The sequence below is a fragment of the Haliotis cracherodii genome, unplaced genomic scaffold (assembly GCF_022045235.1).
Source record: "Haliotis cracherodii isolate W230 unplaced genomic scaffold, xgHalCrac1.p SCAF_17, whole genome shotgun sequence".
Taxonomy (NCBI): Eukaryota; Metazoa; Mollusca; class Gastropoda; order Lepetellida; family Haliotidae; genus Haliotis; species Haliotis cracherodii.
Genome location: NW_027266272.1, coordinates 6,921,349 through 6,946,948, shown reverse-complemented (window position 1 = coordinate 6,946,948; position 25,600 = coordinate 6,921,349). Strand labels below are relative to the sequence as shown.

The 25,600-nt window shown below is 40.0% G+C and overlaps 1 protein-coding gene across 1 annotated transcript; it reads left to right on the top strand.

Moving 5' to 3' along the window:
* Positions 1-47: 47 nt before the first annotated feature.
* On the top strand, positions 48-24,223 carry LOC139464289 (sentrin-specific protease 1-like). Its single transcript, XM_071245812.1, has 18 exons — positions 48-190; positions 4,065-4,135; positions 5,082-5,287; positions 6,345-6,387; positions 10,071-10,264; positions 11,222-11,364; positions 12,245-12,462; positions 13,137-13,188; positions 13,676-13,741; positions 14,715-14,799; positions 15,392-15,424; positions 15,592-15,682; positions 16,210-16,352; positions 17,009-17,212; positions 19,248-19,327; positions 20,262-20,340; positions 21,488-21,583; positions 22,568-24,223. Exons 1-18 carry the CDS (start codon positions 84-86, stop codon positions 22,631-22,633), a joined length of 1,977 nt encoding a protein of 658 aa, XP_071101913.1. The 5' UTR covers positions 48-83; the 3' UTR covers positions 22,634-24,223.
* The last annotated feature ends 1,377 nt before the right edge of the window (positions 24,224-25,600 follow it).

The following is a 25,600-nucleotide window of genomic DNA, read 5'->3' as shown; positions in this document are numbered from 1 at the left end:
AAAGAAAGCCGACATTTAAACTTCCGGTTGCGCTCGCGCGAGAAAGGGATTTTCCATGCAGTCTGACACCGTACACAATACAAATGTTCAGTTCAGTGTCCGATAAGATAAAGTCGTTTATTTTCCAACCATCCCACGAGGAAACAAACCTCAGTGTTTCAAGAAAACGCAAAAGAATTGCTGATGAAACGTAAGTGGCTGTTGTCTGCAGGTGTCACTTTGTGTACAAAACATCATAATGAAAACAGCGCCGTTTTCCATCAGTTTGTAAACATTAGGTGTTTGGGTTAAGCCATTCATCAACTGTCCACATAAGCATCTCATGTATTTCCAAAAGGTGTTTCATTACGACCCACTGGGAGTTTGATCACCCAAACTATAATGTAGCATTTTGTACATGTACCGCTGAAATAGGTTATATGCAATTATTTTTAAAGCCCACGTGAAACATATATTGCCTGTCTTGCATTCTTGAAATATATAAAAATTCTATCTCAAGTATAACTATAGACGCCTTTGACTTTATGAAAATAATTCAAGACACTTAACAAGTCAGAGATAACCACAGCTACATGTATACAAAACCAGTGAAGATCTGGGTTAGAATAGTTCTTCAGCAATCTATGCTTGTTGTCAGAGCCGACTAAGTAGACCGAGTGGTCAGGCTCACTGACATGTTTTTCAGAACTCTGGTTACTAGCTTGAAATTAAAATAGGGTTGTTGCTGTAAAACTTTACGGGTTATAGCTAAAACGGCACCTCGGCACAACATCACCAGGCGAAAAGGCACCGATTGGCGAAAACGTCATCTCGCCTCAAGCGAAAACAGCTACTATTGCCTGGTGAAAACGGCACCTTATTTATTTTTTTTACCTCGGTCAAATAAATTAAATTAAACTTACATGGTATCTTGCAAACACCAATAATTTTGAAATGTTAAAACAAGTTTACATTAGAAATTAACCTCTACTCCAACTATATTCCACCTTAGTCTTCACGCAACACAACTAATTGTGAAAACATAATATGCTTTGAAGTAAAATTAATGAAATTAAACTCACATTGTCTCTTAAAACACATATGATTGTGAAATGTTAAAACAAGTTTACCTTAGAAATTAGCCCCCTACCCCAATTTACTCACCGACTCTGATTGGGAGGCGCAGATAACTTATTGTGAAAACGCAATACGCTTTGAAGTTTAAGTACCTTTACTCAATTTAACTCAATGTCAAGCTGAAACTATATTTAAGAGTAACAAATGTTATATTTGGGATAACACTTTCTTAGTAAAGTACAGATTCTCGTACTTTTTTGGGGTTGAGTCCTGTCCGGGACTTGAACCCACACTTACCACAGTGAGGCACCTTATCGCCAGCACACAAAGTCAGCGATCTAACTCACTCAGCCACTGAGGCTAGTAGTCTAAATGGCATTGTGTATTCATAGCTTTCGGCCATGGGAACCGTGCCAATTTACACTTGTCAGATGGGTACTCAAAGTACATGATCTAGACTACCAGTTGTCGGACTTTACTAAGAAAGTGTTATCCCAAATATAACATTTGTTACATTTGACCCAGCGTTAGAAATTGGCACTAGTCCTATAGTCCTTGCCAAACTGCCCAATGGTAAAGGTATCATAAGGACTAGAAGAAATTTGCCCTTTTTAAGGGTTTTGCTATATGTTATCCTTATAAGGACTAGTGGACGAAAACTGTTAGTTTCTAACCCTGTTGACCAGTTTCTAAATGGCATTGTGTATTCATGTATTTAAGAGGCCTAACATGGTGATGTCAGATCACAATTATTCAATATGGCCTTTCGATGTGTTGCATGCAAGAAGAATGTCAGAAAAAATCAACATGCTGTATCCTGTGACAACTGTTACCAGTGGACCCATCGTGTATGTGGTACCGGACTTTCTGTTGCCTGTTATCGAAAAATTAACTGAGTCAGCTACTACCACAATGTTCCATGCTACATGGGCCAATATTGTAAACATGTGATAAGGTATAATTCCACATAAATTGTTCTTATCATTCTAAGAAATAGAGGTGCCATTTTTGCCTGACACATAGTAGCCGTTTTCGCCAATTGCGGTGCTATTTTCGCTAGAGAAATTGGTGATGTTTTGCTGAGGTGCCGTTTTAGCCTGCACCCAACTTTACTTAGATTGCTATTTACAAATAATTAGTGTTTGTTGACCAAATAATCAACGCCTGACATTTTACATTTTTGAGCACTGTAGCCCCTTTTTATCACATAAATTTATATAATCATACAAATATTCTACAGATTACATTAGAATTATTTTAAATAAGTGCAACAGCTACTCCTATCTCACAATTCTCTTAAGGATTGGAAACACTTTGTTGTTTTGTACTCTGATCTCTATATTTATGGATGACATGGTCGTAGGATCTTAAGCAACTGTACTAATTGCTGAATTTGAATATGTTTCCCAACTTAAACATTGCAAATGAGGCTGTTTTTGATACAAGATTGAGATAAGCTCTGATTGACACGTATATATTTCTTTGACATACTCATTGTAACCTGGGAAGATCCGGGTTAGGATTGGTAACGTATAACAGAAACAGTTGCTTTCCGTCTTCGACAATTGACATGATTGACACAATAACAAGTCTGATTTGGTAAATCTGTACTTTATTTCATCGCAATAATTCATGTAAGATATGATCATGATTATTGATGACACAAGTTTCATTTCAATAATTGTAATTATTTCTACCCAACAACATGATCCATGATAATTCCGATTATCAATAATTTTAGCCAGCCCTAATTGTTACGATTGCGGAAAGATTTGCACAAAATGTAACTCCCCACATAATCACAGAAATGTTTAGGAGTTTGCCTTTTATATCAATTAATAACCTAATTTTCCCTCTTTTCAAGCTTTTCTATCGGATTTTGCACTCGAATAATGCTCAAACATTCAACATGTGATTCAAACATACAAAACATGGATCCTGAAAAAAAAGAATATTTCTCACTTTTAGATGTTCTTGTGGTATTATGTCCACATAAACTATGTTTACATCTACATGATCTGACCATAAATAATTATCAGTGAAATTATATGCGTATTTATTTGCATAATTTTATGTTTTATCCAATGATAACTGTTTCTGATTACTGTGTGGAATTACTTTGTTTTGTATTTGGATTCATGTTTGCAAACAATTAGTTTGTATTGTGTTTTGGGGGGAAGTGGTTATGTTTTAACTGCAGTATCTTGTAATTTTTGCTGCAGAATATTGGTAATTTTAATACCAATTGTTGATAATTTTACCGCAGAATTTGTCTGGGACTGATAAAAAGTCACACTGGTTCTTGAATGCTTTATTACATCGGCTGTAAGGCGTTTCCCATCCCCTCTCAAACCTTTCTGTATTTTATATTTTTACTCTGTTAGTAGGACTCAATTTGGCAACTAATTATTGAAATATGCAGCCTAACATTTATGTTTACATACATCTTTCAAATTTGTGTTTAAGACTCTCACCCTTACATGTTCACACAACATTGATCTGTGAACACATTCAATACCTCTGAGCTTTTTTTACCATACAGCATCAAACATGTTGTGTGTAATTTGTCATGCTTTTTGGGCTTGACGTCATCAAACTGTGGGTACCTAACATGTTCAAGATGATGTGCTGTTTCGGCGTTGATCAATTTTGGTATCAGGGTGCAACCTGGTTTTGTCTGGTGCAGCCTTTTACTAGGTTTACATGTCGACATACACCGGGTGCAAGTTAAATCAAGTTCCTTAATTTGAGCCCTGAGCTGCTGAGTAATGCATCAACATTTGCTTTCTTAATTGAAATATCATGGTAATAAACCTTACACCTTTTTCAACAATAGTTTGGTTGTGTTATTTTGTCACAAATTATCTCCACATGACTTTGTTTATTTATCTGAAGTCAAAGGTTGTTATGAGAATAAAAGCGTTTAGCTTCGTCGTGTATAGTATTAGGCTGTTTTTCCTACAACTTTTGTTTTCTTCATTGCTAAACATGTATGCACTTTGTTTCAGTGATGGTCAAGACTCCGATATTGAGATTGTTGAAGTTAAGAGACCTAAGAAGGAATCCACAGGCTCATCGTGTAAGTTTTATGTTTTTCTTGGGTATGGGTACCCCAGTTGTCTAAGGTGCCACGATTCGCTGTGAAGAGTTGCGTCCCTTGGTCACCCCAGAAACCTATGATTGTGGGTTCGAATCCCAGTTCGCCCCGATTATGTTTCTAGGTTTGTCTGCACCATACCCGTGCGAGTGGATTTCACCGAGGTTTTAAACGTCTGAGACCTGCATCACTTTGGGCTTTCCTCCCACATTAAGCTGACATGCAGCGATATAACTGTAATACTGTTAAAAGTGGCGTTAAAATCAACTCACTCAACTTATGTTTTTACCTGATTCATTACTTTGACTGGCTTCAGCATTTAAATGATATTCATTACTGACCAACTTGGTGGCCATTGCTATCAAGCAGTTTGTGTTGAATGTTTATGATTGGGTAATTTAGGCTTGTTATGATTGTGGGGGCAGCGGGGTAGCCTCGTGGTTAAAAGTGTTTGAATGTAGCTAAAAGCATAAAACCATACTCACTCACTGTTATGATAGTGGGGGCATGGGTGGCTCATTCGTCTTAGGGTGCCACAATTTGCTGTGCAGAGTTGCATCCCTTGGGCACACCAGAAACCTATGGTTGTAGGTTCAAATCCTGGTTCGCCCTGAGTATGCTTCTTGGTTTGTCAGCACCATACCCCTGCTCATGGATTTCACCAAAGTATTAAACATGTGAGACCTGCATTACTTTCGAGCTTTCCTCCCACATTAAGCTGACACGTCGTGACATAACTGGGATGTGACTACAGCAGCAACTTAGGTTAAGTGGATCGCTTTGTTGACACCTTAAACTGTTGTGTCGACTAGATATCCAGGTGAGCTACACTGCGTGGTTCAGTTACTACTTTTTCACCCTCTGGCCGATACCTGCCTGATTGTGAATACAATGATGAGAGAGTTTTCTGTGTTTATTCCCGGTATAGTCTGGACTTACTTGAAGCTACCAGTAAACAAGATGGCCCAGTGGGTACGGCAACGAGGATCAGGCAATTTCTCCTCAGATTTTGGTGTGCGGGAGTTGCCAGAAAACAGTCGATGGCGGCAGCGGCCACATCACCAGGAGCAGCATCCAGCAGTCAGGCCCACTGTCAAAGTGCCCACCACTAATGGAGGCTCTGTACATACTCAGGTACGTGTGCCTTATGAGAAGGTTATCATGGTTACATTATGTTATTTGGCGGATTGTGTGATCACATTCTAATTAATGCCCCACCCACTCACCCCTTAATTTCTGCCTCTGTAAGCAGCTTCACTTGTTAATTGTTCTTCGTCAACTATTTGTGCCCTAGACATATTGACCAAACTTGGCTCTTAGAATCATTTTTTACTTTTTACATTATTTTAGTGTTATCATATGGTCTAATATTAGCTGAGCTTATTTTACTGGTCTGAATGTTGCTGGACCTCGGGCGAGTCGCTAAAGTCTCTGACATCTTCCTGAGGCAAAGGAGTTATCTGACTATAAAAGTCCAGTTTCCACCCTTGCCAAACTGGGCTGGTATTATGGAGTTATATTTTGGCAGGACTAACGAGTCTAAGCATAGTCCAATCACAATCACGCAAAGAAATCGAAATCAGGTTCATAAACTGTCATGCAGATGTCGGTTGATTGCAGGATTTGCAAAGCATGTGCACCGCCAAGCTCGTTAACAGATATTTTCCAAATCTTTTCATGTTTTTAATCAAGGTGCTCACATGATTTGATGCACTTTGTGATGTAAGACCCGTTTTATCACAATATAGATCTTGATTATCGGTCAGATCATCTTGACTGGGCGCTGACATTTTGATTGAAGCAAATGCAAGTGATATGATAGATGGAATCGGATTGGTCCAGAGGAGAGGCATAGAAAGGACATGACTCGTATTAGCCACTGATGGCACTACGATAGAGCCCAGGAATTCCAGCCTAGTTCGGCAAGGGTGGAAACTGGACTTTTAAAGAAACAACCAACCATCCAGTGATGAGAACTTTCTGCGGATTTGCAGAATTCCATGCATTTCGTTACATGAAGGGTCACTTTTGGTAATACATGCCATTAAATACTCTTGAATCATGTAGTTCCCAAGGCCCCTGCTAACTTTCAGTGTGTGTTTTTTTTATAGACCATGTGTTTTTAAAACAAAAACATTTAAAAAAACATTTGAAAATACATTCTCATCCTCGTATATGATTTTCCTTCCAGATTCATGGCCGACCACCTATACATACGGAGGTAGCTGCTTCGAGTGAGTGCAGTATATAGTATCAACAGTTATCACTGTGTCATCAATTAGGGGTTTCACTGGCCTCTGAAACTAACTTGTCATGCACATTCAGTATTGTCAGAAAGTTTGTTTTTCAAAGGGTTGCATGCAGATTCTAGCCCCAAACTGCATAGAACTAATCTGTGAGTTTCTGAAACATGTAAAACAATTTTAACCTTTATGTTGGATGCAGATATTTGGATCAGGAATAATCTGTCCTGTAAGAGTCTTTTTATTGTCTGTGTATACGTGGTACAATTGAATGAAGAAATTTGTTCCGTTCATGTTCTGTTGAACTGTCACACCTTTGATATGTGACACGTACCTTTAACTCACACATTCCTTGAGCATGTTGAGCTGACACACGTTCCCTTAACTCACATTCTTTGAACAGTCACACTTTTCTTAAACTGAAACACTGTCCTGGAACAGACACACAGTCCTTGAACAGACACACAGTCCTTGAACGGACACACAGTCCTTGAACAGACATACAGTCCTTGAACAGACATACAGTCCTTGAACAGACATACAGTCCTAGAACGGACATACAGTCCTTGAACAGACACACAGTCCTTGAACAGACATACAGTCCTTGAACGGACACACAGTCCTTGAACAGACAGTTCTTGAACAGACACACAGTCCTTGAACGGACACACAGTCCTTGATCAGACACACATCTTTGAACAGACACACAGTCCTTGAACAGACACACAGTCCTTGAACGGACACACAGTCCTTGAACAGACACACATTCCTGGAACAGACACACAGTCCTTGAACTGACACACAGTCCTTGAACGGACACACAGTCCTTGAACGGACACACATTCCTTGAACAGACACACAATCCTTGAACGGACACACATTCATTCAACTGTCACACATTCATTCAACTGTCACACATTCCGTCGACTGTCACACATTCATTCAACTGTCACACATTCCGTCGACTGTCACACATTCCTTCAACTGTCACACATTCCGTCAACTGTCACACATTCCTTCAACTGTCACACATTCCTTCAACTGTCACACATTGCTTCAACTGTCACACACTCCTTCAACTGTCACACATTCCTTCAACTGTCACACTGTCACACATTGCTTCAACTGTCACACATTCCTTCAACTGTCACACATTGCTTCAACTGTCACACATTCCGTCAACTGTCACACATTCCTTCAACTGTCACACATTCCTTCAACTGTCACACATTGCTTCAACTGTCACACATTCCTTCAACTGTCACACATTGCTTCAACTGTCACACATTCCTTCAACTTTCATACATTGCTTCAACTGACACACATTCCTTCAACTGTCACACATTCCTTCAACTGTCACACATTCCTTCAACTGTCACGCATTGCTTCAACTGTCACACATTGCTTCAACTGTCACACATTGCTTCAACTGTCACACATTGCTTCAACTGTCACACATTCCTTCAACTGTCACACATTCCTTCAACTATCAAACATTCCTTCAACTGTCACACATTGCTTCAACTGTCACACATTCCTTCAACTGTCACACATTGCTTCAACTGTCACACATTGCGTCAACTGTCACACATTCCTTCAACTGACACACATTCATTCCACTGACACACATTCCTTCAACTGTCACACATTCCTTCAACTGTCACACATTCCTTCAACTGTCACACATTCCTTCAACTGTCACACATTGCTTCAACTGTCACACATTCCTTCAACTGTCACACATTGCTTCAACTGTCACGCATTGCTTCAACTGTCACGCATTGCTTCAACTGTCACACATTCCTTCAACTGACACACATTCATTCCACTGACACACATTCCTTCAACTGTCACACATTCCTTCAACTGACACACACTCCTTCAACTGTCACACATTCCTTCAACTGACACACATTCCTTCAACTGTCACACATTCCTTCAACTGTCACACATTCCTTCAACTGTCACACATTCCTTCAACTGTCACACATTCCTTCAACTGTCACACATTCCTTTAACTGTCACACATTCCTTCAACTGTCACACATTCCTTCAACTGTCACACATTGCTTCAACTGTCACACATTCCTTCAACTGTCACACATTGCTTCAACTGTCACACATTCCTTCAACTGTCACGCATTGCTTCAACTGTCACGCATTGCTTCAACTGTCACGCATTGCTTCAACTGTCACGCATTCCTTCAACTGACACACATTCATTCCACTGACACACATTCCTTCAACTGTCACACACTCCTTCAACTGACACACACTCCTTCAACTGTCACACATTCCTTCAACTGACACACATTCCTTCAACTGACACACATTCCTTCAACTGTCACACATTCCTTCAACTGTCACACATTCCTTTAACTGTCACACATTCCTTCAACTGTCACACATTCCTTCAACTGTCACACATTCCTTCAACTGTCACACATTGCTTCAACTGTCACACATTCCTTCAACTGTCACACATTGCTTCAACTGTCACACATTCCTTCAACTGTCACGCATTGCTTCAACTGTCACGCATTGCTTCAACTGTCACGCATTCCTTCAACTGACACACATTCATTCCACTGACACACATTCCTTCAACTGTCACACACTCCTTCAACTGACACACACTCCTTCAACTGTCACACATTCCTTCAACTGACACACATTCCTTCAACTGTCACACATTGCTTCAACTGTCACACATTCCTTCAACTGTCACACATTCCTTCAACTGTCAAACATTCCTTCAACTGTCACACATTCCTTTAACTGTCACACATTCCTTCAACTGTCACACATTCCTTCAACTGTCACACATTCCTTCAACTGTCACACATTGCTTCAACTGTCACACATTCCTTCAACTGTCACACATTGCTTCAACTGTCACGCATTGCTTCAACTGTCACGCATTGCTTCAACTGTCACGCATTGCTTCAACTGTCACGCATTCCTTCAACTGACACACATTCATTCCACTGACACACATTCCTTCAACTGTCACACACTCCTTCAACTGACACACACTCCTTCAACTGTCACACATTCCTTCAACTGACACACATTCCTTCAACTGACACACATTCCTTCAACTGTCACACATTCCTTCAACTGTCACACATTCCTTTAACTGTCACACATTCCTTCAACTGTCACACATTCCTTCAACTGTCACACATTCCTTCAACTGTCACACATTGCTTCAACTGTCACACATTGCTTCAACTGTCACACATTGCTTCAACTGTCACACATTCCTTCAACTGTCACGCATTGCTTCAACTGTCACGCATTGCTTCAACTGTCACGCATTCCTTCAACTGACACACATTCATTCCACTGACACACATTCCTTCAACTGTCACACACTCCTTCAACTGACACACACTCCTTCAACTGTCACACATTCCTTCAACTGACACACATTCCTTCAACTGACACACATTCCTTCAACTGTCACACATTCCTTCAACTGTCACACATTGCTTCAACTGTCACACATTCCTTCAACTGTCACACATTCCTTCAACTGTCAAACATTGCTTCAACTGTCACGCATTGCTTCAACTGTCACGCATTGCTTCAACTGTCACACATTCCTTCAACTGACACTCATTCCTTTAACTGTCACACATTCCTTCAACTGACACACATTCCTTGAACAGACACACAGTCCTTGAACAGACACACAATCCTTGATACAGCCTGCAGCACATCTGTGAATGAGACTCCCCGCGTGAATGGGGAGCAGAGAGTCCATCACCAGGAGGTCCAGACTGACCAGCTGTCTCGGTCCAGCCGCCGCCGCCAGGTCACCCCGACAGTCCCCCGCAGTAGAGGCCTCTTCACAGCACAAGAGGTGACAACCATTCAGCCGTGTATTTGTGCATATCTGTTACCACACATCCATCTCAGATACAATAATCACGTATTGACACGCCCCATGAAGGTCCAGCTTAGAATTGGTCTTTAGAAATTCACGCTTGTCAAAAGAGGCGACTAACAGGATCGGGTGGTCAGACTCTCTGACTTGCTTGATACATTTCAATGTATCCCAATTGCATAGATCGATGCTCATGACGTAAGTCACAAGACTGTCTGGCCCATATTCAATTATTTACAGAAAATTTGATGGGCCACACTGCTGATATCATATACTTAATACATGATTTCCAAATGCCAATCATGAGCACTGAAAGACTATGTATTTGAACAAAGTCGAGGAGATGTCAAGAACTCATTTCAATGCACTGGTTAAACAGAAACAATCCAAAAAGATTTGTGCATCCATAGAAGGTCCTGCCAAGTGAACTCTAAGCCAACTTTGAAAGCCCAATCTGAATAAAGGAATCATGGATTCTTCAGCCAATCAGATGTCTCCTTTCTAAAACAACTCAGCTTCATTACTGACCAAATTTCAATTTATGCTATTGAAAACTGCCACAGAACACAAATATACCCACGATAGTATATCCTCATGCGTGTAAATGCCATGGTACTCAGAAACGACAGGATTTATGGAATATCCACAGCAATATAATAGCCTAGCACAGCTTTATGTTTTTGCATTCAGAACTACCCATTATTATATGTTTGTCAGAGATGCTTGTCTGATTTTACAAGCCTTAACTCTGATTGGCTGATTGACTCCTATGGAGGTGTTCTCAGATCTTTACGTAGAGAAAACGATCTGATATTAGTGAGATTGTGAAGATAAGGAAGAGTGTTGTATATTCACTGTGTTGTTAAGAATTATGTGGTGGCTGTATTTGTATCTATGTTTTCTGAAGGAAAACCTGATTTGTTCAAATTCCAGAGTGTTCGCCTCGATGAAAAGAAACGATATCGTGAATTGCTGCAGACGTTTGCCCCGTCTGTCCGTCTGGATGAAGAAAACCGAGATAAGACCGCAGATGCTTCATCTGTCAAGTTGAAGATACCATCTACCTTCGATTTTGGGTAAGCAACAGATTGGTGCTGGTTTTGTCATTGAAGTGTGATGATTCACGTTCGGAAACTTCATTCCAGTAAACATTGAAAAAAATAAGTTCAACGGCTGGCTATCAATATAGATCTTAGAGATCAATAATCGTCAACTAAATATTGAAAAGTAACTTTCAGAATATTTGAAAATGCTCAGAGGCAAAACAACATATTCACGTCACTGGTGTCAATGACATGCTTGTTTGGATTACTCTGTTGACATTGGGATAAAATGAATCAGTTGCTTTCTGTCTTCGGCAATGGACAATAACAAGCCTGCTTCCATAAATTAAGATTTTATTTCATCACAATAGTAAATATCATTTTTAAAAGTATTTTAATCAATCATCATGATAAAAGTTATTTTAGAACTGCTTTATCATGTGGTGTATGAGTTGAATTTGTACCCTGTAGACACATCGTAAGAAGTGCAGGAGTATACAATTACCAGAATTTTCTACTTGCCCAAGAGCAAGTAAACTTAAAAATTCTCCTTGCCCAATTTGACTTTCAACCTGCCCTGCTTAATAAGGGAAAAGAAGAAAACTTCAATCTTTAGAACAGAACTTTATTGAATGAAGCAACAGCTAATAAGAGATGTGCAGAATAGAAAAATCATTAGTCAGGTGCTTCATCTGCAGTTGACAAACACACGATACATCTTTTAAGTTTTAAAGTTAATACTTCCATTTAATGCCAACTTAATTTTTGACAGGCACACAATTTTCTACTTACTTCTGTGGGTGCTATCTTTGGAATAAGAACCGATATTTTGTGCCTGTCTATAAAAAGGAGTTGAAGAAAAAGATCTTATGCATATACAATTTTAAAATTCCAATCTGATACTGGTTTCTAGGGGCAACAACAGTATCCTTGGTCACAGTTTCCTTGGCAACAACAGTGTGTTTGCCTCTGAGCTGAAGGCTAAGACCCCTACTCCTCGCCCCGCCATCTCCAGCACGCTTCTGACAACACGGAGGAAGAATGCGCTGGAGGTGTTCCAGTCAACGCCGTTGTCGCGGACTGGGAAAGAACAGAGGAACATGTCTAAGCTTCGAGTTCACCAACAGTCAGGTAGGCATTCTGTCCTCATGTTCATTGTCAACACAAAGTACAACAGAATTGTTAATGCACAATTGTTGACAAGTGAAATCTGTGTTCAGACCGGGAATTAACTTGGGCCTATTTATGTTTTAGTCCAGGGGACTCTCAGTAATATTTTGACCCATGAAGATCTGAGTTAGAAAGGGTCTTCAGGAACCCATGCTTGCTGTAAAAGGCGACTATGCTTATCCTAAGAGGCAACTAAAGGGATCAGGCTTGCTGACTTGGTTGGTGCATGTCATGGTATCTCAATTTAGTTGATTGATGCTCATAATGTCAGTCACTGGATTGTCTGGTCCAGACTCAGTTATTTACAGACCGGTATCATATAGCTGGTGTTGCTGGGGGTAGGGGGGGAGGTGTTCCTTGGCATGCATATAGGGGTTCCAGACTACACATGCTCAGAAGCCTTCAGCCCAATAGCATTATTGATGGGGGTTTAATGTTAGGTTGGAGATAATCAACCACTGACACCCTGAACTTTGAGTGTATTTCTTACCAGAAAATAACTTGAAATAGTTGAATGATTAATTTGGTTGAGGTGTGTTGAATGATGAGATCAGTTGATCTCTGGATCTTGAGTTCCTTGTTTGATATATGTGTGTATTTTCTATTATATCATTGTTGTTGTTGCTCTTTTGCAGTTGTGATTCCCGATGATAAGAATGATGAGATCTCAGAAAGGATATCACCCATGTAAGTATATTGAAACTTGTTGTGGATGTTGATGTATAATCATCATAACAGGCTATCATGTTGGGAAAGACACGCATGCTTCAAAAGGCTGTTAAATTGAAGGTCTGGCCTTGAAAAACTATGTTTTGTGGTCAATTATATCTAATCTGGCAATACCTGTGTTAGACTGACATCTAGTCTCTGAAATGAACATATTTTACAGAAAAAAAACAGTTGTTAATTCATAGTTATAAAATATAGTAAAAAGGAACCCAGAGACGTTCTTCATTATAGGATACTGCCAGATACTTCAGATCTAGACTTGCCAAACATTATAGACTTGCATAGGATATATTGGATATATTTGTGTCAGGGTTTCTACGACAGACCATACCTGTGGGTTAAATATTACCATCCTTCTTTCCTTTATTATTTACCAGCAGGCATGGTAGGGCAAGCTATGGTGTATTCTGTAGGAGAAATAGTGATGTATTTGTTGTATTGACAGTTTGGACCGGACATCTCATGAATTCCAGACATCACCGTACGCCAGCGAGGGATGGGTGGAGGACTTGTGAGTTGATTGTCTCCCATTGTTGTTGATGGTCAAGAATATATGTAAAAGGAAACTTTCATTGTTCTCACAAGTACAAGTACTGAAATCTATGTGCAGGGTTAATGTCATGATAATAATAGGGGCGGTCGGGTAGCCTACTGGTTAAAGCGTTCGCTAGCCACGGCGAAGACCCAGGTTCCATTCCCGACATGGGTACAATGTGTGAAGCCCATTTCTGGTGTCCCTTGCCGTGATATTGCTGGAATATTTCTAAAAGCGGTGTTAAACCATACTCACTCACTCACTCACTCATGACAATAATAATGGTTACGACACTTACAGGGCACCAATCTTGACTACTTTGTTTGACTGTCACCACGGTTACTCACTGATATTCCTGCTGAAATACACTGTTCATCTCATGGCATCCTTGATGGTCTGGTGTATTCCATTCTATTATAATATACCTTGAACACATTCTCCACAATACTTTTGTTTTGAATCCTTTGTATCCCCCAGGCATATAATAGTCGACGCCTCGTCTGTCTGTCCGTCGGTCCATCCATAATCATTTGCTTTTGGGAGCTTAATTTGAGAACCGTTCAAAATGTTTCAACGGAAATTGGCAGATAAATCAAACAGATCCTGAAGTGGTGCCTTTTGCTATTTACAGATTTGGGGCATTTTTATTTTTCTCCATTTCCATGGAAACAATTTTCTCTCAAGAGGGAGTCATGTGTATGGTTAACTCAAAGAAAGTTACATCTTAGAATCATGGTAGAAACCGCCCATACTATAGGATCTATGAGACAATCTATGAATAGAAATAATATGAATAGTATGACTGCAAATAAATTACATATGTGTTTCTTTCCAATTATTGCCTATTTTCCTTTTCAAATAAATGTTCTCACGTTCTTAATTTAATCTAAATCTTATTAGCAGGAATCATAACTGCAGCCTCCATTTTTTCTATGATGAATCTTTGTAGAAAAAGTCGCTATTCAGCAGAAGCTAGAGAGAGGAGGCGGAAGATCACTGAAGCCGAAATTATAGCCAAGGTCCATGAAGAAAGGGTAAGTTAGTTTTAGTTTTTACCAAACATAATTATATTAGGTGTTATGACTTTCTCAGTTACAAATTTGCCCTGGTAGGTCCAAATATATTGAAGAAAACTTTAATTATGTGTCTTAAATGTGTATAAAAACCACAGAAGTCAACCAACAGGCATGTCAATGTTCTTCTGTTTCCTGGTAGATGTGTGGAGAAGGGTTTAGAAGCAGTTTAGGCTTGTGCTATTTTAGATTACTGTTATTTTAGTCGATATGAAGGAGACAAAGTCTGCTTTAACATCTTTAAGTATATTTTGTTTGATAATTGTCATATATAGTGCCATATCTTTGGTGATTTGACTTTATAATCAATCGGTAATTGATCATTATTGCTCTTTCAAACCCTTTATCAATCATTACATTTGAATCAGTTCTCAACACTGACCATTTCCTTACAGTTTCAGGATGGGTTCATGATAATTGATAAGCTTATTACCTGGATTGTTTAGGGACCCATTTCTGGTGTCCCCCGCTGTGATATTGTTTGATTACCCCTAAAAGCGGCCTAAAACCATACTCACTCACTCAGTCTAAAATGATCTTTATATTTTTTCAGAGAAAAGAACGTGATGAGAATTTGGAGAAAATGGTAAGTCTATAAATGTAACAGTTCTATCATTTGCATGTAAGCATTTTGGTGATCAGAATTATCTGCTTGTGAAGTGTACATTTCTTATGACATGAGAAAAAAATGTGAAACTTATGTGGACTTAGTGTGTACAGATTTCGAAAAGTCTTCTCATACTCATGCTCCAGATTAAGGAACGAATGAGGCTTGAAGATAAGGAACCGCCGGTGTTAGAGGAACCGCCGCCACTAGAACCGGAGAAGGAAGAGCGGTTACCAGGTTAGTCCCACGTTCATGGCCACAGGGATTTACCAGACATAACATCCAGCATCCTATGTTGCATCCCATGGGATGCAGAAAATATGTATGCATGCCTAACATTGAATGCAGATATTTCATAATTTGGCATAACTTGTAATTAATTTCCACACTTAACCATTTACAAAATACAAACAGTGAAATGCTTCACTGCTCTTTTAAGGATCAGAAGATCTTTGGACCACAAGATGTGCAAAAGTTGACAAACGCTTAAATCTTTATCGCTTGTTTTGGATGTTATTGGAAGTTTTCCAATGAATGTTAAGTAGATTTTGTACATTTCAAAACATGACCTATTTACAAACATGGCAGTTACCATCCATTGTCCTTCGTTTACAGGCATAACAATAAAAGAAAATGTTTTTTCAGAATGTGAACGAAAGTATCACGTTTCATTATGATTTGGTTGGTGTTCACATCATTGCTAGTAGAGTTGCTAGTAGAAGGGTTACCTGTGATCGTTTGTTATTGAAGTCCCTGTGTTGCAGACATCACGAGCGATATGGAAAACATCATAGCCGGTGCCAAGAAAGGCTTCCCCCCTGACCAAGTGCTGGTGGAAGGCTACCGACTGCAGATTACGAGAAAGGACATGGCCACGTTAGATGGACTGAACTGGCTTAATGATGAAGTAAGATCATTCGGAAATGACTTGAAGCATCATCAGGGCAGTTGGGGTAGCTGAGTGGTTAAAGTGTTCGCTCATGACGCCGAAGACCTGGGTTTGATTCCCAACATGGCTACAGTGTGAAGCCCATTTCTTTTGTCCCCCACCATGATATTGGTGAAATATTGCTTAAAGCGGCGTTAAACCATCCCTCCCTCCCTCCCTCTCTCCCTCACTCACTCACTGAAGCGTCATCACCGGTACAATTCTGGAACAGTTAGGATGGTGGGGTGTCCCTGTACTTTAAGTGCTTGTTTATGATGAGTGAGTGAGTATGGTTTTACACCGTTTTTAATCAATATTCCAGCAAAATCACGGTGGGGGACAACAGAAATGGGCTTCACACATTGTACCCACCTGGGTTTTCACGTGACGAGCGAACGCTTTAACCACTAGGCTACCAGACCGCCCCTGTTTATCAGAAACTCTTTTTAGAATCAGATCTTTTACTCTCATAATGTAGCTCTCTCATCTCATAAAATATTCTGTGTTTAAGTAGACAAGGAACATCTGTGAAGATTAATGCAACTCTGTCATTCCCTTGCGATTGTTGTTCAAGTCCATTTCCCCAAGGCCTGGATGTTGATCTGTCCTGGGTAACTGGTATTGTTGTCTTACAGATTATCAACTTCTACATGAACATGCTAATAGAGAGAGGCGGGCAGGAGGACCGACCCAAGGTGTATGCGTTCAACACATTCTTTTATTCCAAATTAACGAACGGTGGCCACTCGGCAGTGAGAAGATGGACACGGAAAATTGACATCTTTTCACACGACTATCTTCTCGTCCCGGTTCATCTGGGAGTTCACTGGTGTATGGCTGTAAGTTGTTAAAATTCCCAAATTTGAATTTAAAAGTTTCAGAGTTTGCCAGATGACATATTTTAATGTTTTACGACCACCACTGATATCCCATGTAAATAGTACAAGGTTTGAGGGGGCATGGGTGGCCCTGTCGTCTAAGATGCTACAATTAGCTGTGCAGAGTTGCGTGCCTTGGGCATGTCAGGAACCTATGATTTTGGTTTGAATCCTGGTTCAACCTGATTATGTTTCTGAGGTTGTCAGCACCAATACCCTGCTCTTGTGTTTCACCGAAGTGGTAAATATCTGAGACCTGCATCACTTCAGGCTTTTCCTCTCACAGAAAGCTGGCATGCTGTGATAAAACTGGAATACTGTTAAAGCAGTGTCACACACAAGGTTTGATGGGATATCTGAATGACTCAATTTCAGAACACAGTCAGGAATTATTGTCTCTGACGATAATCAATGTGTGCAAGACCATCAGTTGTGACTGTCATGCTCAATTTCTAACACTGTCGTATGTTTTATTGAACATGAACCACATTGAAATTATTTGCCATGTTTTGATTTACAACTTTTTGGCGATAACATTGATAACATTTGGATACATGTCGTGTGTCATATTACAAATGTCAAGTGTTTGGACTGTCACACGATCCCTGGATACGTGTCGTGTGTCATGTTACAAATGTCAAGTGTTTGGGACTGTCACACGATCCCTGGATACATGTCGTGTGTCATGTTACAAATGTCAAGTGTTTGGGACTGTCACACGATCCCTGGATACGTGTCGTGTGTCATGTTACAAATGTCAAGTGTTTGGGACTGTCACACGATCCCTGGATACATGTCGTGTGTCATGTTACAAATGTCAAGTGTTTGGGACTGTCACACGATCCCTGGATACATGTCGTGTGTCATGTTACAAATGTCAAGTGTTTGGACTGTCACACGATCCCTGGATACATGTCGTGTGTCATGTTACAAATGTCAAGTGTTTGGGACTGTCACATGACCCCTGGATACATGTCATGTGTCATGTTACAAATGTCAAGTGTTTGGGACTGTCACATGATCCCTGGATACATGTCGTGTGTCATGTTACAAATGTCAAGTGTTTGGGACTGTCACACGATCCCTGGATACATGTCGTGTGTCATGTTACAAATGTCAAGTGTTTGGGACTGTCACACGACCCCTGGATACATGTCGTGTGTCATGTTACAAATGTCAAGTGTTTGGGACTGTCACACGATCCCTGGATACATGTCGTGTGTCATGTTACAAATGTCAAGTGTTTTGGACTGTCACACGATCCCTGGATACATGTCGTGTGTCATGTTACAAATGTCAAGTGTTTGGGACTGTCACACGACCCCTGGATACATGTCGTGTGTCATGTTACAAATGTCAAGTGTTTGGGACTGTCACACGATCCCTGGATACATGTCGTGTGTCATGTTACAAATGTCAAGTGTTTGGGACTGTCACACGATCCCTGGATACATGTCATGTGTCATGTTACAAATGTCAAGTGTTTGGGACTGTCACACGATCCCTGGATACATGTCGTGTGTCATGTTACAAATGTCAAGTGTTTTGGACTGTCACACGATCCCTGGATACATGTCGTGTGTCATGTTACAAATGTCAAGTGTTTGGGACTGTCACACGATCCCTGGATACATGTCGTGTGTCATGTTACAAATGTCAATTGTTTGCGACTGTCACACGATCCCTGGATACATGTCGTGTGTCATGTTACAAATGTCAATTGTTTGGGACTGTCACACGATCCCTGGATACATGTCGTGTGTCATGTTACAAATGTCAAGTGTTTGGACTGTCACACGATCCCTGGATACATGTCGTGTGTCATGTTACAAATGTCAAGTGTTTGGGACTGTCACACGATCCCTGGATACATGTCGTGTGTCATGTTACAAATGTCAAGAGTTTGGGACTGTCACACGATCCCTGGATACATGTCGTGTGTCATGTTACAAATGTCAAGTGTTTGGGACTGTCACACCTTCCCTTCTGTTTTCAGGTGATTGATTTTAAAAAGAAGAAAGTCAGCTACTTTGATTCAATGGGAGGCAAAAATGTACAGTGTTTACAGGGTTTGAAGTAAGTTCTGTTTTGTTTCAGCATTGTCTCTGATGTAGAACAGAAAGGGACAGTTAGGAGGTCGACATAATGTGTTTTCAATATGGAGCAAAGTAACATGTAGATTAATCACATTAAGTTGAATTTGGAATGGAGCAAGCAGAAAGAAAACAAGAAAAAAAAGGCTAGTTGTCGTTCGTTTGTTGTTAAACGCCGCACACGGCAAAATTCAAGCCTGTAAATACTCAAGTCTGGACCAGGCAATCCAGAGATTGACATCATGGGCATCGATCTTTGCAATTTGGATGTACAATGACATGCATCGACCAGCGAGTCTGACCACCTGATCCCGTTGGTCGGCTGTTACGGCAGGCATGGGTTTCTGAAGACTTATTCTACCCCGGATATTCACGGGTACTCTGTCTGAGTAATGATACGTACGATTATAACATAACATACAGAGATGAAAGTATCATCTACGTAGATGTCAATATTACCTACGTATATGTAGGTATCATTTACGTAGATGAAAGTATTATCTACGTAGATTATAAATTCTCTTAAGACTGTGGCACGAATACGCTTCCATATGATACGGCTCTTATGGCCTTCTGAAACAAATGGAGGACCAGTACTTACGTTTGATTTCACAACCAATCGCCTCTTACGGCAAGAATTTGTTGCTGGAGACAGTTCTGAACTGGATCATCATGGGTCCTCAGTCACATTAACATGGCCAATAATATTTATGACAAGATTTTAAAGGTTTAGTTAACTTGTAAATGTGGGCATTTCTAGTGGGCATCAGGGCTCTTCTCATTCCTCGTCTTTTCAACATGTTCAAACAATCCTTGAAAATCAATAAGACATTGATTCATTCAACAATTTAAACATTTTATAAGTGTTGCTGTTGTTAACATGCTCTGGAGATGAATGTTATTGTGTTTGTTTGCAGAAAATATCTTGCAGACGAGTCATTGGACAAGAAAAAACAAGCTTTTGATTTCACTGGATGGGAATTCCAAATAGAATCTGTAAGTAATGTTATTTGTATTTTGAGATGATAATTATTGAAGACATAGAAAAATGTGCTTGGCAATATTAGTACCCATTGCTGGTAAACATCTAGTGTCTTGTATCTCTGTGGTGTCTTCTGTTTTGACATGTCCAGCCCAGGGGGATCCTGCAGAAGAAACCCCTAGTACATGTGATAACAGTGTGGATCACTGCTACAGCTGCTCGTGGATATTTCTGTTCCTTAAGGGGGCACGGGTGTCCCAGTCGTCGAAGGCGCCGCAATTCGCTATGCAGAGTTGCGTCCCTTGGGCACGCCAGAAACCTATGATTGTGGGTTCGAATCCCGGTTCACCCCGATTATGTTTCTAGGTTTGTCAGCACCATACCCGTGCTTGTGGGTTTCACCGAAGTGGTAAACGTCTGAGACCTGAATCACTTCGGGCTTTCCTCCCACATCGAGCTAACACGTCGTGATGATACTGGAATACTGTTAAAAGCGGCGTTAAACCAAACTCACTCACTCACTCACTCACTCACTCACTCTGTTCCTTAAATACCTTATTTATAGCCAAATATCTGATTAAAAAAATGTTGGTAGGCTGTTCATTTTATGACTGATTAAGAATATCTAATAAAACTAACCCAGAGAGGGCGTTGGGGTAGCCATAGTGGTTTAAGCGTTCACTTGTCATGCTGAAAACCCTGGTTTGAATCTCCACATGGGCACAATGTGTGAAGCCCATTTCTGGTGTCCCCGGCCGTAATATTGCTGGAATATTGCTAAAAGCAGCGTAAAACCACTCACTCACACAACCAGAAATCTGCACTCGGCATTAAGTGGCTAAAACAAGGACTGGTCGGCTCGGACTCAGTATACTGTGTCTGAGTGTGGCATTCATGTTAAACTGTGGCATGGTATCTCAGTGGCCTAGCAATATAAAATCAACATTAGTCCGGACTAGTACAAGTAGCTGCACACACACGTACAGGCAAGTCGCTCTTTTATGGAATGTTAAACATGCGTTTTTGCGTATCACTCTTGACCCCAGGTCACTGAAAGCGAGTTTGAAGTCATGGGAAAGACATGGAACTTTCAAGGCTGATTTGTGCGACCTAGCCGTTTCTTGTTGAATTTGATTGTGAAATGTTTCGAATCTATTCCAGGACATCCCCCAGCAGATGAACGGTAGTGACTGTGGAATGTTTGCCTGCAAGTTTGCTGAATACATCACACGAGAAGCCCCCATCAGTTTTACACAGGTGAACATGCTGTCATGTGTGCATGATATGTGATTGTTAGACATTGAGGGTTTCGGTGATCACCAGCGGCCTAGGTGATACTAGGCTGGTATCACATTCCAAACAGAGGTCAGAGCGACATCTTTTATCTCTTGATGTAGTCTGCAACTAATGTAAAAAGTCTGCAGTAAAAATTCCCAAATTGGTAAAACAGTGGCTAATGGTCTTGCTTTTTAGGACCGAAAAAGAGGAAGAGGTTTTTTAAGTTTAGTTTTACATTATAGCTTTGAATGTAGTGTTAACATACCTGGCTAAAATGCCTCTGATTTAGGGAAGTAAGAACTTTAATATACCTCAGTTTTGAACAAAATAATGTATTGTTCCAAATGTGTCTGCAACATTTGTTTGTTTCTTTTTGGTTAATGCCTCAATCAGCAATATTCCAGCTATATGACCACAGTCTGTAAATAATCAAGTGTGAACCAGACAATCCAGCAATTGACATCATGAGCATTGATCCACACAATAAAATTATTGGGGTACGATGACATGCATCAACCAAGTCCGTGAGCCTGACCACCCGATCCTGTTATTCGCCTCTAATGGCACGCTTAGTCGCCTTTTATGACAAGCATGGGTTACTGAAGACCTATTCTACACCGGATCTTCATGCATGGTGTCTGTAACAAGCACTTAGTCTCCTCAGACACTATAATCTACTGAAAATGATGCCAAGTGATGCTGAAAGTTGATGCCTTGGTACACACAGCAGTGAATAGATACCCAGTGGGATGAAATTGTCAATGTTAACCTTCCAGCACCTCAGTCAGCATGGGTTGTATACTCCCTAGGGAGCTGAGAATGAAAATCGATTGTACACTGATCCATTGGCCAGAGTAATAATGTACGGCTTTGAGCATGCTTTAGAGTGGTTTTGGCACATTATGAATATGTACATAATTATTATTATTATGCTGGCTATTTAAAAATCCCCTTCTTTTGCAGGAACACATGCCCTACTTCAGGAAAAGGATGGTCTACGAAATATTAAAGAAGAAATTGCTACAGTGACAATGACCCCCCAACTGTAGTAGTCGTTATCATATCTTACCTCATTCTGTTCCGACAGCTGACAGTTACCGTGGTTACGTGAATCCTGACATTATCCTAGTTTAAACATGTTATATTTATAGGTGTCCAGTTTTGTTGAACTAAGACAAATCATGTTTCGTTTTGAAGAGTGAATGACTTCAGGTTCCAAGTGGCATCAGCTTTCTGTCGGCCATATTTGTGTGACTTGTGTGACCTTTATGTGACACATGCTGAAGAAGGCAGGTTAACTTAGCCTACAAATAATCAGGGAGGCCATGACATTTATGCTTATTTTTATCAAAATGATTGTGAAACTTATGCTATACAAGAACTGTTCCGTCAGTAGTTTAGAATATTTTATGCCTTATGGTTGTAATGAGATTAAGTATGTTCGCTGTGTTACATAGCGATGGTCGCCGTGTTACTTAGTGTGATTGATAAGTCAATGAGTTGCTCTTCCTTTCTACATAAGATGCTAAGATGATGTCAGTAAAAAATTATTGAGGAATTTTTTTTTTAAAGCTATCTCTTATTAACCGCCAATTATTTGAACAATTAGAAAAATAAAAAAGTACATATTTCAATAGCACATTAAGATAAAGTAGCCATTGTCAAGAGCAACTTATTGAGTTGGTTTTTTTAAAGTAATCTCTTATTAACTGCTAAATATTTGAACAGTTAGAAAAATAAAAAAACACATATTTAAATAACATATTAAGATAAAGTAGCCATTAACTTTGCCCAGAGCAGCTGATCCAGTCTATTGTATCGGGTATTTACATGACGCACAAATGTAGAGAATGGAAGTAGAATAAAAATAAACTGTGTCCCTAAGGACACACAGTAATATTCATCGTACCTCCAGGGCATCAACAGCAGTTATGGGTGTCTGTTATTTCATCTATCAATCATGACCACTGTCCACATGATCATTGATTCATTCCAGGCTCTGAAGTAATTATCAAAATGTAGAGTACACCATTTTAATACTTTACAGGACCCCGTTCCACAAAGCAATCTTAGCGCTTAGACTGTCGTAAGTCTATGTTAAAGTATGGGAGTTACGATCGTCTTACAGCTACGATTGCTTTGTGGAACGGGACCTAATTAGTTATTGGGTCCCCCGGACCCCCACTTTTGTATTTCAAGGTAAATCCCTGTTGTATGTAGACTATGGACAATACATCCTAGTTATGGCAGAACAATCCATCCCAGATCTAAATACGTGTCTATAATTTGAGCTGAGTATTGCCTGGTATCTTACGATACGATTTGTATCACGATACAGACTGACGATAGTACTGGTGTCATGATACACCAGATCAAATAATAAGAAATGATGAAATACTGAAATACAGCTCGAACACCTTTCTTCATTCATATATTATTGTTATCTCAGATACTTTAACAAAGAAAACCACAAGAGCAAAACAGTTTTAAATGAAGAGATGATTATTATATGTGACAGTTAGTCGGCACATCCAGCTATCACATCCTTGTGTTTTACCATGCTTACAGGTGGCGCTATGCTGCTTCTGCCATTAAGGGAGGTTACTCTATCAGTTCCTGTTCTATCGATGATACGTAGGTATAGGTGAATAGTTATGGCCCTTAAGTTTAAAAAAATAGAATCATTGGTTCTCAGGCAATGACTTTTGAAAATATAGTGCAGGCTGGCGGTTTGGTTTGGGATTTTTTGCTTGTAAAAGCTAGTATGTAACTAAATAAACAATTGTCCACCATCATCCTGGGAAAGGGCCTTCCTACATAAACAAGCATACAAACCCCTATTGCTGCCATGACCATAGCAAGAGATGCGCAGTTAAGCAGTGCACATGTAAAGGGAAGTAACTGTGCTATTTTGGATCTCATTGTTTTAAAGTATTAGGATTTTTTAATTTGTTTGAAAATGGAAATAAAAACGAAAAATGCAGCAGACTTTATGATGATGAGGGCGGCGCCTGAGAACCAAGACTTAGCTTTTTAGCCTTATGTATTACTCTGAAAACACTGAACATCCAACACAGTGCAGTATTAGCATTTTGGGGGGTTTGGCCACTTAACTGACCAACCCAAGGACATTCGTGACAACGAAATTAGAAGGTATTGAGCTACTTAAATTAATGTTTATTTCAATGGACCCAAGCTAACATCTTAACAAATATTTGTAAACCATAAAATTATTTAACAGTGGACAGAGTGAGAATAGGTCTTCAGCAACCCATGCTCGTCGTAACTATGCTTGTTGTAACTACGCTTGTCGTAAGAGGCTACGAATGCGAGGGGTTAATGCTCAATTTCAGTCATTGCAAGCTGGTTTTGTTCATGCTGATAATAATTTTATAAGGATATCCACTAAACTGATTTCAGAGTATTCTAGGATAGGTACCTTTAAAAACTGCTGGATTTATTTATAAAAAAGAAGGGTATAGTATGCATGCCCTTTCTATAGGTTAATGTGCACGTGTTTGAGTAAATGGATAAATACTTTCACGTTTCCTCAATTTCTAACTTGTAGCGACATTCCATTGATGGCGTCACAATGCTATGACGTCACACAACAATGTGACGAGGCAACGATGTCATAACTTCAGTGTTGAGCCCCACTCCAAATCACTTTTGCCATTAGCAATACGCTTCCTGCTGCAACATGGGAATTAATTCCCTCTTTGTGTCTCTGACAAGATGACTCTGATTCCTGGTTGTTCCAATTCATCTTTTGTTTAATAAAGATGTCTGCTGGTCTGAGCATCAGACTTTCTGAGATCTGTATTTTTAAAATCTGTTAGATGTAATGATAAGAAACGAAGGGGAAAAGTGTACATTTTATTGCTAGACACGCCTGTTACATACTGTGTCATATTTACAATACCCTATAGAGGCAGGTGGGGGGGGGGGGGGGGGGGGGGGGGGGGTTACACAGTACAAGGTTCATGAAGTTGTGCA